The 12,620-nt window shown below is 43.6% G+C and overlaps 1 gene segment (V, D, J or C); it reads right to left on the reverse strand.

Annotated features, from left to right (window-relative positions):
• Nucleotides 1-1,807: 1,807 nt before the first annotated feature.
• On the reverse strand, nt 1,808-3,114 carry LOC146552830 (T cell receptor alpha variable 14/delta variable 4-like). The segment is given in 3 exon segments: nt 1,808-2,073; nt 2,672-2,890; nt 2,975-3,114. Coding segments are annotated over 3 exon segments (540 nt in total).
• Nucleotides 3,115-12,620: the final 9,506 nt, after the last annotated feature.

A 12,620-nucleotide genomic window follows, 5' to 3' on the forward strand; every position in this document is an offset into this window, starting at 1 on the left:
CGAGTTTCTCTGTGAATTTCCGATTACGTCGTTGCGCACTCGGTGCTTGTTTAGGGGGGGGTTTCGCTGTAAAAAGAAGTTTTCTTCCCACGCACAACGGACACTAATGTTTTTGTCACTTTTTATGGAATCAAACTCAAAGTAAGGTCAGTACTTCCACGCTTTAAACGCTGCACGCTCATACTCTCTCCCGTACTCGATATATTATCCATTGTTGATCTTCACACAGCTGTTGTCACGAACGTCGCACTTGCTTACGTCACTGTCATGAGACATTCTCGCAAAAAAATCATGGCTTTAGTAACGCAGTAACGCAGCGTTCCTACAGGAACGTAACAGTAATCTAATTACCGTTTTTGCGATAGTAATCCCTTACTTTACTCGTTAATTTAAAAAAGTAATCGGATTACAGTAACGCGTTACTGCCCATGTCTGCTAACCATCTTCCCGCTTCCTGCCCACCGCATTTCTGAGATGCCCAAGATGTCCATCCGGTACGAGTCAAATTCATATAGAAGCTGGGCCAATTTGTCCGTTTGGTACAGAGTCCGTACATTCCATATTCCATAACGAGTAGTTTCTTTTGGGTCGAAAATTGGTCGATGCATCGGGCAGTGGACGACCCGAGGGCTTTTCTCCACTGCCGTCATTAAGGGTTGCCGATATCTTCGCCCTGATTCAGTCGATAATGAGATTCACTTGCTGTTTCCGTAGCAGTTGGAGTTTTTACAGGGTGGGGTTGCTAGCCCCACGCCCAACCCTCCTCCTTTCTCATCCGGGCTTGGGACCGGCAATGGCAGAGTTATGCAAGAGGGTCAGCTGATAAAATTTCAGTTGACTCTCTTGTCTGTTGGAGCAGTGGACTATGGTGTTAAAACAAACTAACGCTGCAGTAAAACAATAGTGAAATCCATACAGTGATATTTTTTTTGTTGTTGTTGTCCCGTTTGGATCTTTAGCCATCAGAATTGTTGTCTTAAGGCCAAGAAAGATGCCAAGTGGATTTATTTTACCAAGTGGATCATCATGGCCTTGCCATATTGGTCCATTTGATTGACCTTTATTATAATTATGTATTTATTTTATTTTCGGTTTCCATACAGTGATTTTTACAGCTGGTCTTGTTGCCTGTGTCTGTAGTTTTCTTTCAGACTGCAAGTTTAAGGAGGAGAGGACATAAGGATTATTAATTGGGGAGTAAATGTACATTGAAATATGAATCAGTGTTTAGTGTGGCTGTGATACCTGAAGGTATCGTCAAAGAGTGAGTGGTGGGAGAGAGAATTTCCTCCACTCGAGTTTACTTTTTTGTAATGAAAGAGGACAATTAGATGAAAACATGCTGAAAGTGTTCATTGTTCTTATTTTTCAATACCTGCATAAAAACTTTTTGCATGGCTCAAAAAAATGTTTAATACCTTTGAAAAATTTTTTCAATAACTTCAACTTCCCTGGGAAAGGCCAGCTTATCCTTGACATCAGTGTTTCTGACCGTAACCCTATAAATAGAGAGAGCTTTGAAATATTTAGCAGAATGTAAAATAATCTCACTCATGTATTAAACAGCAGGAGTACACGTGTGTTTGAACGTTCCTGCAGTTGGTTTGTGGTTGATGTGGATTTGCTGCTCATGTGAATCCTCCCACAGTGTTTCATTAGCAGCTGTAACCACAGTGACTCTGATAAAACAGGAATTAGCAGAATCCATCTGATATGAAGCTGTGCTTTGAATACCACTTCCCTCCTCTTTGAAGAGTAGTCAGATATCTGTGTTCAGGTTTTTGTACAGCCTCTTCTACACTTTGTATCACTGTGTTTCTAGAGCACAGTAGTAGAGAGCTGTGTCTGCCAGGGTTAGGGCTGCTATGGTCAGATTAGTTGATCGATCTGATGTTTCTGATTTATATCGTTTATCAGGAATATACTGAGTTGTGTATCCTCTTGCTCCTTTCCAGAGTATAAACTGTGGAGCCTGAAGGTCAGAATCATGTCTGTACCAGTGAAGGTAAATATTTCTGTAACTTGTCTCATAGCTACATGTGAGTTTGACAGATTCTCCTTCTGTTTCAGTGACTTCAGGTTGTTGAGGAGTGATTGAGTCTCCAGCTGTTAGTCCTGGAAAAAGAAAGAAGAAAAGTAGTGAAATGCAGTCTGTATATCTGCTTAATGCAGCAGCTTCAACTAAACTTTAATCCCTGTTCTTAAACTCACCTATAATGTGAGATAGAAGCAAAAAGAGGTGCAGCAACATGTCTTTGGAGTTATTAAAGCCAGACAGACAGCACATGAACAATGTTCTTCCACTGCAGCACAATGACCAACAAATAATGTCATTGGATGAGCTCTACTTCAGTGGGCGGGGCCAGTTTAATAGCTCAGCCAATCAAACAGTTTTGTGCTTCCACAGCAGCTCTGTCTCTGTCTCTGATCTTTACTGCTTCATTTCTCTGTTGTCTTTGTCATCAGTCCAATGACACAAGAATCAGAGGTTTAACAGTGTGTGGCTCCCTCTAGTGGATGTTGTGGAGTATTCTGTTGTCTTTGCTCCAAAGTTTTTTGTACAGAGTTTTGCTGTTTCCTGTCACTGTGGGCCTCACAGCACAGTAGTACACAGCAGAGTCAGACACTGCAGCAGAGGAGATCTGAAGAGTCATCAGTGTTTTGTCTCCACTCACATTAAAAGTTATTCCAGGGACTGGATCTGACATTTTCTCTCCTGTTCCTAAGTGAGAAATCAGGAATTTTGGTGGTTTTCCAGGATATTGTCGATACCAGAATAAATAATCATTCCCATCTGCAGCTTTGGAGTATCTATAGGACAGAGTAGCAGTGCTGCCTTCTACACTGAACACTTCTTTGTTGGTTGGAGTGAGATCTTCACAGCTGACACCTAAAGTAACAGAAACATGTTTTATTCTTTTATAAATCATCACAATTCAAATGTGTTTCTTTAAACACACAGATTGTAACGTACCTGTTAGAATGGTCAGAATCAGTAAAGAAAGTGCAAAATAGTCCAAAGACAACATGTTGAATGAAGGTAAAGTTTATGGTTTGTGTTGAACTCTGTTGAATGTGGAGGTTTCTCTCTCTTCTAGTTCAGTAACAGCTCAGCTCCTCCCTGAATCTCTGCTCCTCCTCTCTGATCTGGATTTGAACTTCTCTCACTTCCTCCTGTGGAAATATATCGAGTGCAGGAGAGAGTATGAGCGTGCAGCGTTTAAAGCGTGGAAGTACTGACCTTACTGAGTTTGATTCCATAAAAAGTGACAAAAACATTTGCGTTCGTTGTTCGTGGGAAGAAAACTTCTTTTTACAGCGAAAAAACACTAAACTTCTGAGCAAGCACCGAGTGCGCTACCACGTTTTGGGAAACAGAAACTCGTGGATTCTTCCACTGACCGCGGCACACCTGCACCAGGGTAAACCTCCGCCTGCCCCACTCCTGCTTTACAGGTGAAAATAGAGCAACAGGACCGCTGAGTCTTTGACTTTATTTATTTTCTGCTGTGTTTTACTTGCATCTATTTGAAAGACTGAGTGTAAACACAAAAAAATATTTTATTTTATCTGCTGGAATGTGCAGAAAACAGGTTTAAATGTTAAACAAATTTCTTCAAGTCAGAGAATGTTGCAGATAATTTAATGTTTGCTTGATGCATAAAGTTAAAAGATTAAAACTAATAAAACAAGTTTTAAAAAGAGACTTTTACATTTGATTACATTTTGTATGATGGATTATGCAGAAAAAGTAGAATTGGGCTGAAAGATCTATCGCTTTATCACCTACTCAGGTTGTAAATCGTGTTTTTAAAAAGTAACTAAGTAATTAATTACTTTTGAAAATAAGTAATCAGTAAAGTAACGGGATTACTTTTGGGGGGGAAGTAATCAGTAATTAGTTACTGATTACTTTTTTCAAGTAACTTGACCAACACTGGTCACCGAGGTGTTACTGCTCCAAGACCAAATTCTCCTCTGCCCTGTTGGACGTCACACCACATCACAATGCCGAATGGCAGATTTGGCCTGTAGCACAGATGTGGCTGGGGTCCACTTCCTCCCCGTTGCTAGAGTGGGAGCAGTGCCTCTCACTATGGGGTCCTGGGAGTTTGTGAGTGACATCTCAAGCCTCACTTTTGCACATTTAAACTCCTCTACCAGGCTAGGGACAGGCAATGACAGTATCCCGTCGAGATAGAGTCCGAAAACAAAACATCCACAAAAACACTGGAGCACAGGGAGCACTTCAAAAACAGTTCGGGAGGCCAACCTGGAGGACGGCAACACAGAAGTCCATAACAGGGCAGTTCAGGGGGCCGACCAGGAGGCCAGCAGCACAGAGGTTCAAAACAGTCCATTTCAGGAGGCCGACCAAGCAATGGCAGCGACACAGGCGAAACAGGTCCAGAGGCCAACCGCGCGGAAGGCAGCAGCAGCAGCGACATAGGTGAAGAAGGCAGCGAGCAGCGGGCAGCGGACAGCGGGCAGCGGCGTGGCAGCCACAGGACGAGATGAGGCAGGACCAGACGATGGCGTGGGAGCCGCAGGTGGTGGTTCTGGCCGAATGAGTGGCTGAATAGCAACCCGAGCTAGCGGGGGACACTGAGCTAGTGGCTGCTGAGCAGGTGACACAACTGATGACTGGGTGAGAGCAGTCTCAGGGAAAACAGTCTTGTTGACAGCCTCAGAAATGGCTTCAGAAAAGGAAGTCTCTCCAATCACGGGTGAAAGCGGGGAACCACTGTTATCCCCATTTGCCATACAAAAGAAAGACCCAGAATAAACAGTCTCAATACCATAGAAAATGGGAAAAGAGTCTCTTTCTCTCAACACAGGAGTTTGCTCCCCAACTGTGGAGTGACGGTGGCATGACCACCTCTTTTTCCGAGAGGGAGGAGATACACTGATCTGCGAATCCTTCAGTGGACCGGCTGGAAATCTTCTGCTGGACAGGGTAGTTTAGAGGTAGCAGATGCAGATGTAGAATCTTAAGGATGAAATCCTGTGCAATTGGGGGAAGTGATCCCAGAAGCCACGGAAGCCCAGAAATAAGCTGCTGCAACCGGGCCTCCACAGTGTGATGAAACTCCTCCCCTGAATGATCCAGCCACAGGTTAAGAAGTGTCTCCACATTGTAGATTATGTCGTCTTTAAGCTCCTCAGAAGGATTGAAAGCTGCTGGGTCCATGTTGGCTGGTTCGTTCTGTCACGTCTGCAGTGGCAGATGAGTGGAGGTTGAAAGTAGGACCCATGATGCAAGCACGGCTTCTGATGAGAGTGAGCTTTATTGTGATGGTGACGGTACAAACAGCAAAGGAGGGGGCAAGTGAAGAACCTAAGATTGACTAAACTGGAAAAACTCACAAAAGCAGACCTGAAATAGAGATGCAGGGAGATCCGGGGTAACAATATAGGAGGACGCAGGGAAATAACGCAGATGAACCAGCAACACACACCAGAAAACACAGGGCTTAAATACATACAGGGCAATCGGGGAATGGGAGACAAGAGGGAGACACAGCTGGGGGAAATCAGAGCTGATGAGACTGAGGGAAGTAAAACAGAATACAACCTGAGACACGGACCTTCAAAATAAAACAGGAACTCACACATGCAAAGGCACAGACTAAGAAACACGGACTTTTCACAGATGAACACACAGGCAGCAATGACTAAACACAAAACTGAGGAAGAACAGAACCAAACACCAAAGAGCTAGAAAACCATAACCAAAATACATCACAATAATAGAAAACACAAAACGCTGGGTCAAAAGACCCAGGACCATGACAGCCAGGTCTTTATCAACTGAGTTCTGTCTTCCTGGAGTCACAGAGCTCTGGGTTAGTTTATGTGGTTGTGGTGATGTACAGCCAGATGTTGTAGATGCAGCAGAAACAGCTGCAGTAGACACACTGGCACCTTCATTAATATAACACTCTGTGTTTTATCTTCCCATTGCACTGATGGGTGGACAGTTCTCAGGTGCGTGTACAGGTTGTTTGAGCCGGCTGTATTTGATATTCTTTTCTTGCAGACTCTACACTCTGCCTATGTCATGTCAATAAAATGGAAATGGTTTAAGATTTAGCTCCTTTTCTTGGTGTCATTCATTTTCTTTACTATACCTTTCTAATGTGTCAGTGTTGTCTCTTGTTGTTGCCCCTTGCACTCTTTCTCTCTCTCCTGCTATGTTTGTGTGCTGCTGTGAGAGCAATTACCCCCCCTCTACTCAGCGCAAATACAAGGCTCACGTGCGGCGTGAAGCGAAAAAAGTGAGTGAGAGAGAGAGAGACAGCGAGGGTGAGAGAAAGAAAAAAATGGCTCCCAATAAGGTGCCGGCTCCCCTCATTCTTTTCAAAGAGTCAGAAGAGTCGTTTCATTCGCGACTGACACATCACTAGTGTGCACCAGAGAATCCACAGAGGAGAGACACCGTACCTCTGTAAAACCTGCGGGAAAACATATATCTGGATGTCGCCAATAAAAAAAACACAGGTTAGATTAGGTTAAATTCTTTATTCTTGTAAAATGCAGAAAATGTTTCACCTAAAGTGTCAATTTAAACTGTGACTTAAAAGCATGAAACAACAACAACAACAACAACAAAAAACCCACACCACATATTTCAGGTGTAAACAACAAGATTTTAGTGAATTCTGAAACTAACATTTGATTACTTTATTTAACTTCTAAGCATATTTGCATATAATTGATGATATATAAACTGCTTACACATAATAGAGGCTGGCCTGTGGTACACCACAAAAAACAAAAAAAAAAATTCTGGGTTTTAATGATTTGTTTGAAGTGTTCCAGGGTGGAATGATTGTTCAACATTCACCTTTATTGACTTTAAAAATCAATAATTGGCTTCACAAGTTTGACTTTATTTTGGATTTTCTCTAATTCACATGGACCCTAAAGTATACAGACAGGCTTAAATAAATAGATTTACATGTAAATATATACATAATAAAGGTCCTGAATGTTCTACAGTGTCTTTCACTTTGACAAGGCCACTGTTAGCGTCTCATTAGTGTATAAATGATGACACTGGACGCAGCGCGTTCGGATGATGTTTACCAACTTTACTTCGTAACCCCGGAAGTTCCCCCACACACAGCCTTTTGGGTACAGTAGTCTACCGCTACACCTCCTCCTTTTAACTAAAGACATACTTCATAACAACTCTAACAGCTCATAGGAACAGAAATGCGGAGCATCATCAAACGTGAAAATTGTACATGTCCCACACTTGTTCACTTACATTTAAACGAAACACATTATTGTAAACATCTCCAGCAGCCTAACCCAGCTTTGAATAGGGCATAATTGGATAACTTCAGAGAATTACACATCCAGTCTTTCAGGAGGTCTCACCACTCGACCAGATCTGGTAAAAGTCCCTGTTGGTCTGAGGTGTCTCCTATTTCTCCTCAGAAAACCCCTGTCTGTCTCTACCACATAGGATCTGGGAGCACAGGCAGGTCCAACTGCTGCTCCAGTGGTTCCTTCAGTGGTAATCCACACTTTCTGTCCTGACAATAGTTCCAGAAGTGGTCTGACTTTATGTCTGCGGTTGTAGTGTTTTGCCTGCTCACGCCTCCCCTCCTCATCTTTTTTGCGAAAAGCCTGTAGGTCGGGCCACTTTGGCACCAGCTTTGCCGCAGCTTGTGGCAGCGAGGTACGCAGGTGTCTCCCCATTAGCAACTGCGCCGGCGAGAGCCCATGTTCCAGTGGGGTGGCCCTGCACGCTAGAAGTGCTCTGCTGAAGGCACAGTCCTTTTTCCACAAGTCTTTAATGGTACGAACAGCGCGTTCTGCCTCCCCATTGGCTTGGGGGTACCTGGGGCTGCTCGTTTCATGTGTGAACTGATACTCTTTGGCAAAGCGCTTGAACTGTTCTGAGGAAAACTGCGGCCCGTTATCCGATACCACAGTCTCGGCAATGCCATGTCTTGCAAATGCCTCTTTTATATCATTAATAGTGACCTCTGCTGTTGTGTGTCTCAGTTCAGCTATCTCAATGTACCTTGAGAAAAAATCAATGATCAGCAGGAAATGTTTCTTTGACCACTCGAACAGATCCATGCCGACTTTTTGCCATGGGCGGTCAGGAACAGGAGTCGCCAGCATTGGTTCACGGCACTGTAACCTGTGTTTTTGACATGTTTCGCACTTGTCTACCATCTGACATATTTGGGTTGAGATGCCCGGCCACCACACCGACTCTTTTCCTCTGGCCCTGCATGTTGAAACGCCCTGGTGGACTTTATGCAAACGTGACAAAACCTCTGCTCTCATTTGAGGTGGTATCACAAGTCTCTCCCCTTTCATGAGAAGACCATGGACTAGATTGAAGTCCAGTCTGTATTGCCAGTACCCCTTTAACTCTGGATCTAGTTTACCTTTTTCTGGCCAGCCTGTCCCACATTGATACACCACCTTTCTACACAGGTCATCCATTTCCTGCAGCAGCTTTATCTCCTCCAGCCTTTTATCTGTGGCTGGGAGATGGTAAGCTACACAGTGCATGAAAACCTCCACCTCTTTTTCCAGCTGAAGATGCCCCAGCAGAAGGAGGCCCCGCCAGCGGTGCTCGTGAGAGAGCATCAGCAGTGACGAGGTTCTTCCCTGGAACATGGACAATGGTGAAAGTAAAGCGCAGCAGCCTGAGGCGGAATCTCAGGATGCGTGGAGGCAGGTCGTCCAGGCCCCTTGTGCTCAGAAGAGGACCAGGGCTTTGTGATCTGTGATTAGAGTGAACTGTAGGGCCATGAGATAAGATGACAGTCGTTCACACGCCCATGTTACAGCGAGCGCCTCCTTTTCTATCTGCGCGTAGCGTTTCTCTGTGCCTGTGAGACCTCTTGAGATATATGTGACCGGTCGCCAGGAGTTGTCAGACTGTTTCTGAGTGAGAACAGCCCCGATACCATATGGCGATGCATCTGCAGCGACTCGTGTATCAGCTGAGTTGGACTACAGAGCGAGCACTTCTGGAGAGCTTAATATGCCTTTTAGTCTCCTAAACGCTGTATCCTGTGGCTCCGCCCATATCCACTCGTTTCTGTCTTTTAGCAGTTCCTTTAATGGTGTGGTGATTGTGGCTAGTTGTGGCATAAACTTGGCAAGATAGTTGGCCATGCCCATGAGACGGCGCATATCTGCCGCACTCTGAGGCTGTGGCAGGTTATTGGGATCAGCCTGAATGCCTTTTGCTGACACTTTGTGTCCCACAAAGATTATTTGACTTTTGGAAAACTCACACTTCTCATTCAGAGTGAGACCCTCCTTCTGAAACTTTTGAAGGACACAGTGCAACCTCTGGTCGTGCTCCTGCCTGTCTCTGCCATATACAAGCACATCATCGGCGTGACAAATCACCCCTTCCAAATCTTTGCAGCACAAAAAGGATTTGTCAGACAGACCTCATGGGATCCACCAATACTCAGAACAATATGAAAGTCCAAGGAACTCAGGGAAGATCAAAGAAGGACAAACGTAGATTTACACAAGTTCAGATTCTGAGATAATCGATTCAAACAAAAGTACAACGTGAGGTCTAAAAGTGATTTTATAACATAGACGCTTAGGGATCCTGTGTTTCCATCTCACACCTGACTGAAAGGAAAAGCTTGAATTTGGAATAATCTTTAGGAGCACTCAGAGGGAAGTGATGGCAGAATAGTTGCTTGTTGTGACACGGTGACACATTAGCTTACTGTTAATCTGTGATGCTGGTCATTATGCAAATGTACTGTTTATAAGGAAACCTGAAGTCAGCTGAGACTGAAGAAGTCACCTGGGGGAGTGAAGAAAGGTTCTCTCACTGAAGACGCTACAGATTCAACTTTCTGGGATTTCCTTACCTGGATGATTGAGTGCGCATCAAGACAACTTGATGGACTCTTTTTAAGTCATGAAGAATTTTGTGCTTTATTGTGAAAAATCTTTCACTTGTTTCATTTTAAGAGAAGTCAAAACTTCACTGTGATGCTTTAGTGTCTGAAATCAGGCTTCACTCATCAACAGTTTTAAAATATCCTCAAACTGATGTTTTGTTTTGTTTTAGTTGTCATTCATTTTCAAACTGACCATAGTGAAGAGCTTGAACTTTAAACCTCTTAAACAAGAATCAGAGGTTTAACAGTGTGTGGCTCCCTCTGGTGGATGTTGTGGAGTATTCTGTTGTCTTTGCTCCAAAGGTTTTTGTACAGAGTTTTGCTGTTTCCTGTCACTGTGGGCTGCAGAGCACAGTAGTACACAGCAGAGTCAGACACTGCAGCAGAGGAGATCTCCAGATGAAACTCCTTTTTTTCTTTGTCATGTATAAACTTCAGCTTTTCTGTTTGCTTTGAATGTTCTGCCATAACAAGCTGTGGATGTGAACCGGACTTCTGATGGTACCAGAAAAGTGAATATACAGAGCCTGAATAGTTGCAGGAGAGAGTCACAGTGCCTCCTTCCAAACTCGTCACTACATCTTTAGATGGTGTCAGTAAATCCTCAGAGGATCCTGAAAACAACAAAGACATATTTCACCATCATGTTTCTGCATCTTTAAACTTAGTTTATAAAAAGTGAATCAATTCAAACAACATCCAGATATTTTCATGTCCATCATCTCCTTTTACATCTCACTCCATCTTTTGATGACTCACCAGTCTGAAAGGAGACTATCATCATCCAAATGAAAAGCAGCAACATGATTTCCTCTTGGACTGAATGAACAATAGAGAGAACACAGCAGCTCTTCAGCTCCTAAATGAAGCCGTTCATGTTCACTGCTGTAGCTCCTCCTCCAAAGGCTGCTTCTTCTGGATAGGCTTGGCCCTGGTTTCTGTGGAGCCTGTAAACAAAGAGCTTTGAATATTTGAAATGTGTGTGGACAGCACATGAACAATGTTCTTCCACTGCAGCACAATGACCAACAAATAATGTCATTGGATGAGCTCAACTTCAGTGGGCGGGGACAGTTTAATAGCTCAGCCAATCAAACAGTTTTGTGCTTCCACAGCAGCTCTGTCTCTGTCTCTGATCTTTACTGCTTCATTTCTCTGTTGTCTTTGTCATCAGTCCAATGACACAAGAATCAGTGGTTTAACAGTGTGTGGCTCCCTCTAGTGGATGTTGTGGAGTATTCTGTTGTCTTTGCTCCAAAGGTTTTTGTACAGAGTTTTGCTGTTTCCTGTCACTGTGGGCCGCAGAGCACAGTAGTACACAGCAGAGTAAGACAGCTGAAGCTTCTGGATCTTCAGAGGAACTGACTTTTCTGCTTTGTTGATTTTAGCATCAAATCTGTCGTTGTTGAACTCTTCAGCCTTAACTGTTGATGTTGACAAACAATGCAGCATATAATTTGGGTAACTATTTACTTCTTGTTTGTACCAGAACAAATATGGACTGGAGTCACTGGTCTCATATTTGCAGTCAAGTGTAATTGTGTCTCCTTCAGCAGCAATGACATCTCCTTGTTCCTGGATCACTTTGTCTTCTCCTTTACACTCTGAGGAAGAACAGAACATGCAGAGGAAGAGATGGATCAATAAACATGATTAAAAACTCACCATTAATCAGACTCACACATTTATTTAAGCAGAGGAAACATGTTGATGTTTGTATCTCACCAAAGAAAAGAGCAGCAAGAATAATCCACAGCCAATGTTCCATCTGTACAACAAGGTTTAAATCAACAGGAGAAACTAGCTGATGTTCAACATTCAGTCTGAGAATTGTTCTCTTCACAGCAGCATTTATTATTGACACAATGGTTGAACACAGTGCAGAAGGAGAGCCCCGCCTACTGGATGATGTCGCCCTCTAGTGGAGCATCTCTGTGGGTTTGCTGTCACTGTGGGCCTCACAGCAGAGTCTGTCACTGCAGCAGAGCAGATCTGAAGATCCATTCATCTTTGATCATCAACAACTTTAAGTCAGAACAGACAGAATAACTCTGTAACTTCATGATCTGTGTTCATGTTGAATATGTCAGCTCCCTCTGACTGTGAGAAGAAACAAAGTCAGAAACAGACTGAAGATCACTGACAGCCTGTGAGAGACAAAGAGAATCTGTGTCTGCATTTAGTTATAGCCGTGAAAGATGAAGAGAAGATGTGACGGAAAAACTTTTGTTCAGATTCAAAGTTCAAGTGCAGACTTAGTGAAGGTCAAAGGGAAGAGAAATCACAGCTGCAGAGAAAAGGAGGAGACTGCAGCAAGTAGACGACACAAATGATCAGAGATGGGCAGTAACGCGTTACTGTAATCCAAGTAACGATTACAATTGCAAATAAGGTAATTAGATTACCGTTACTTTCCCGTAGGAACGCTGCATTACTGCGTTACTGAAACCGTGATTTTTTTGCGAGAATGTCTCACGACAGTGACGTAAGCGAGCGCGACGTTCGTGACAACAGCTGTGTGCAGATCAACAATGGATCATATATCGAGTGCAGAGAGAGTATGAGCGTGCAGCGTTTAAAGCGTGGAAGTACTGACCTTACTTTGAGTTTGATTCTGTAAAGGGGCTGCATCCATCTGACACTGAGAGGGGAAACACTTAAACATGAGAGCAGGACAATGATGAAGGAGAGCATCATCATCTGATGTGA

This window comes from Mchenga conophoros, linkage group LG18, assembly GCF_057382185.1.
Source record: "Mchenga conophoros isolate Kocher_MC1m ecotype Shallow Benthic linkage group LG18, M_conophoros_male_GT1.1, whole genome shotgun sequence".
Taxonomy (NCBI): domain Eukaryota; kingdom Metazoa; phylum Chordata; class Actinopteri; order Cichliformes; family Cichlidae; genus Mchenga; species Mchenga conophoros.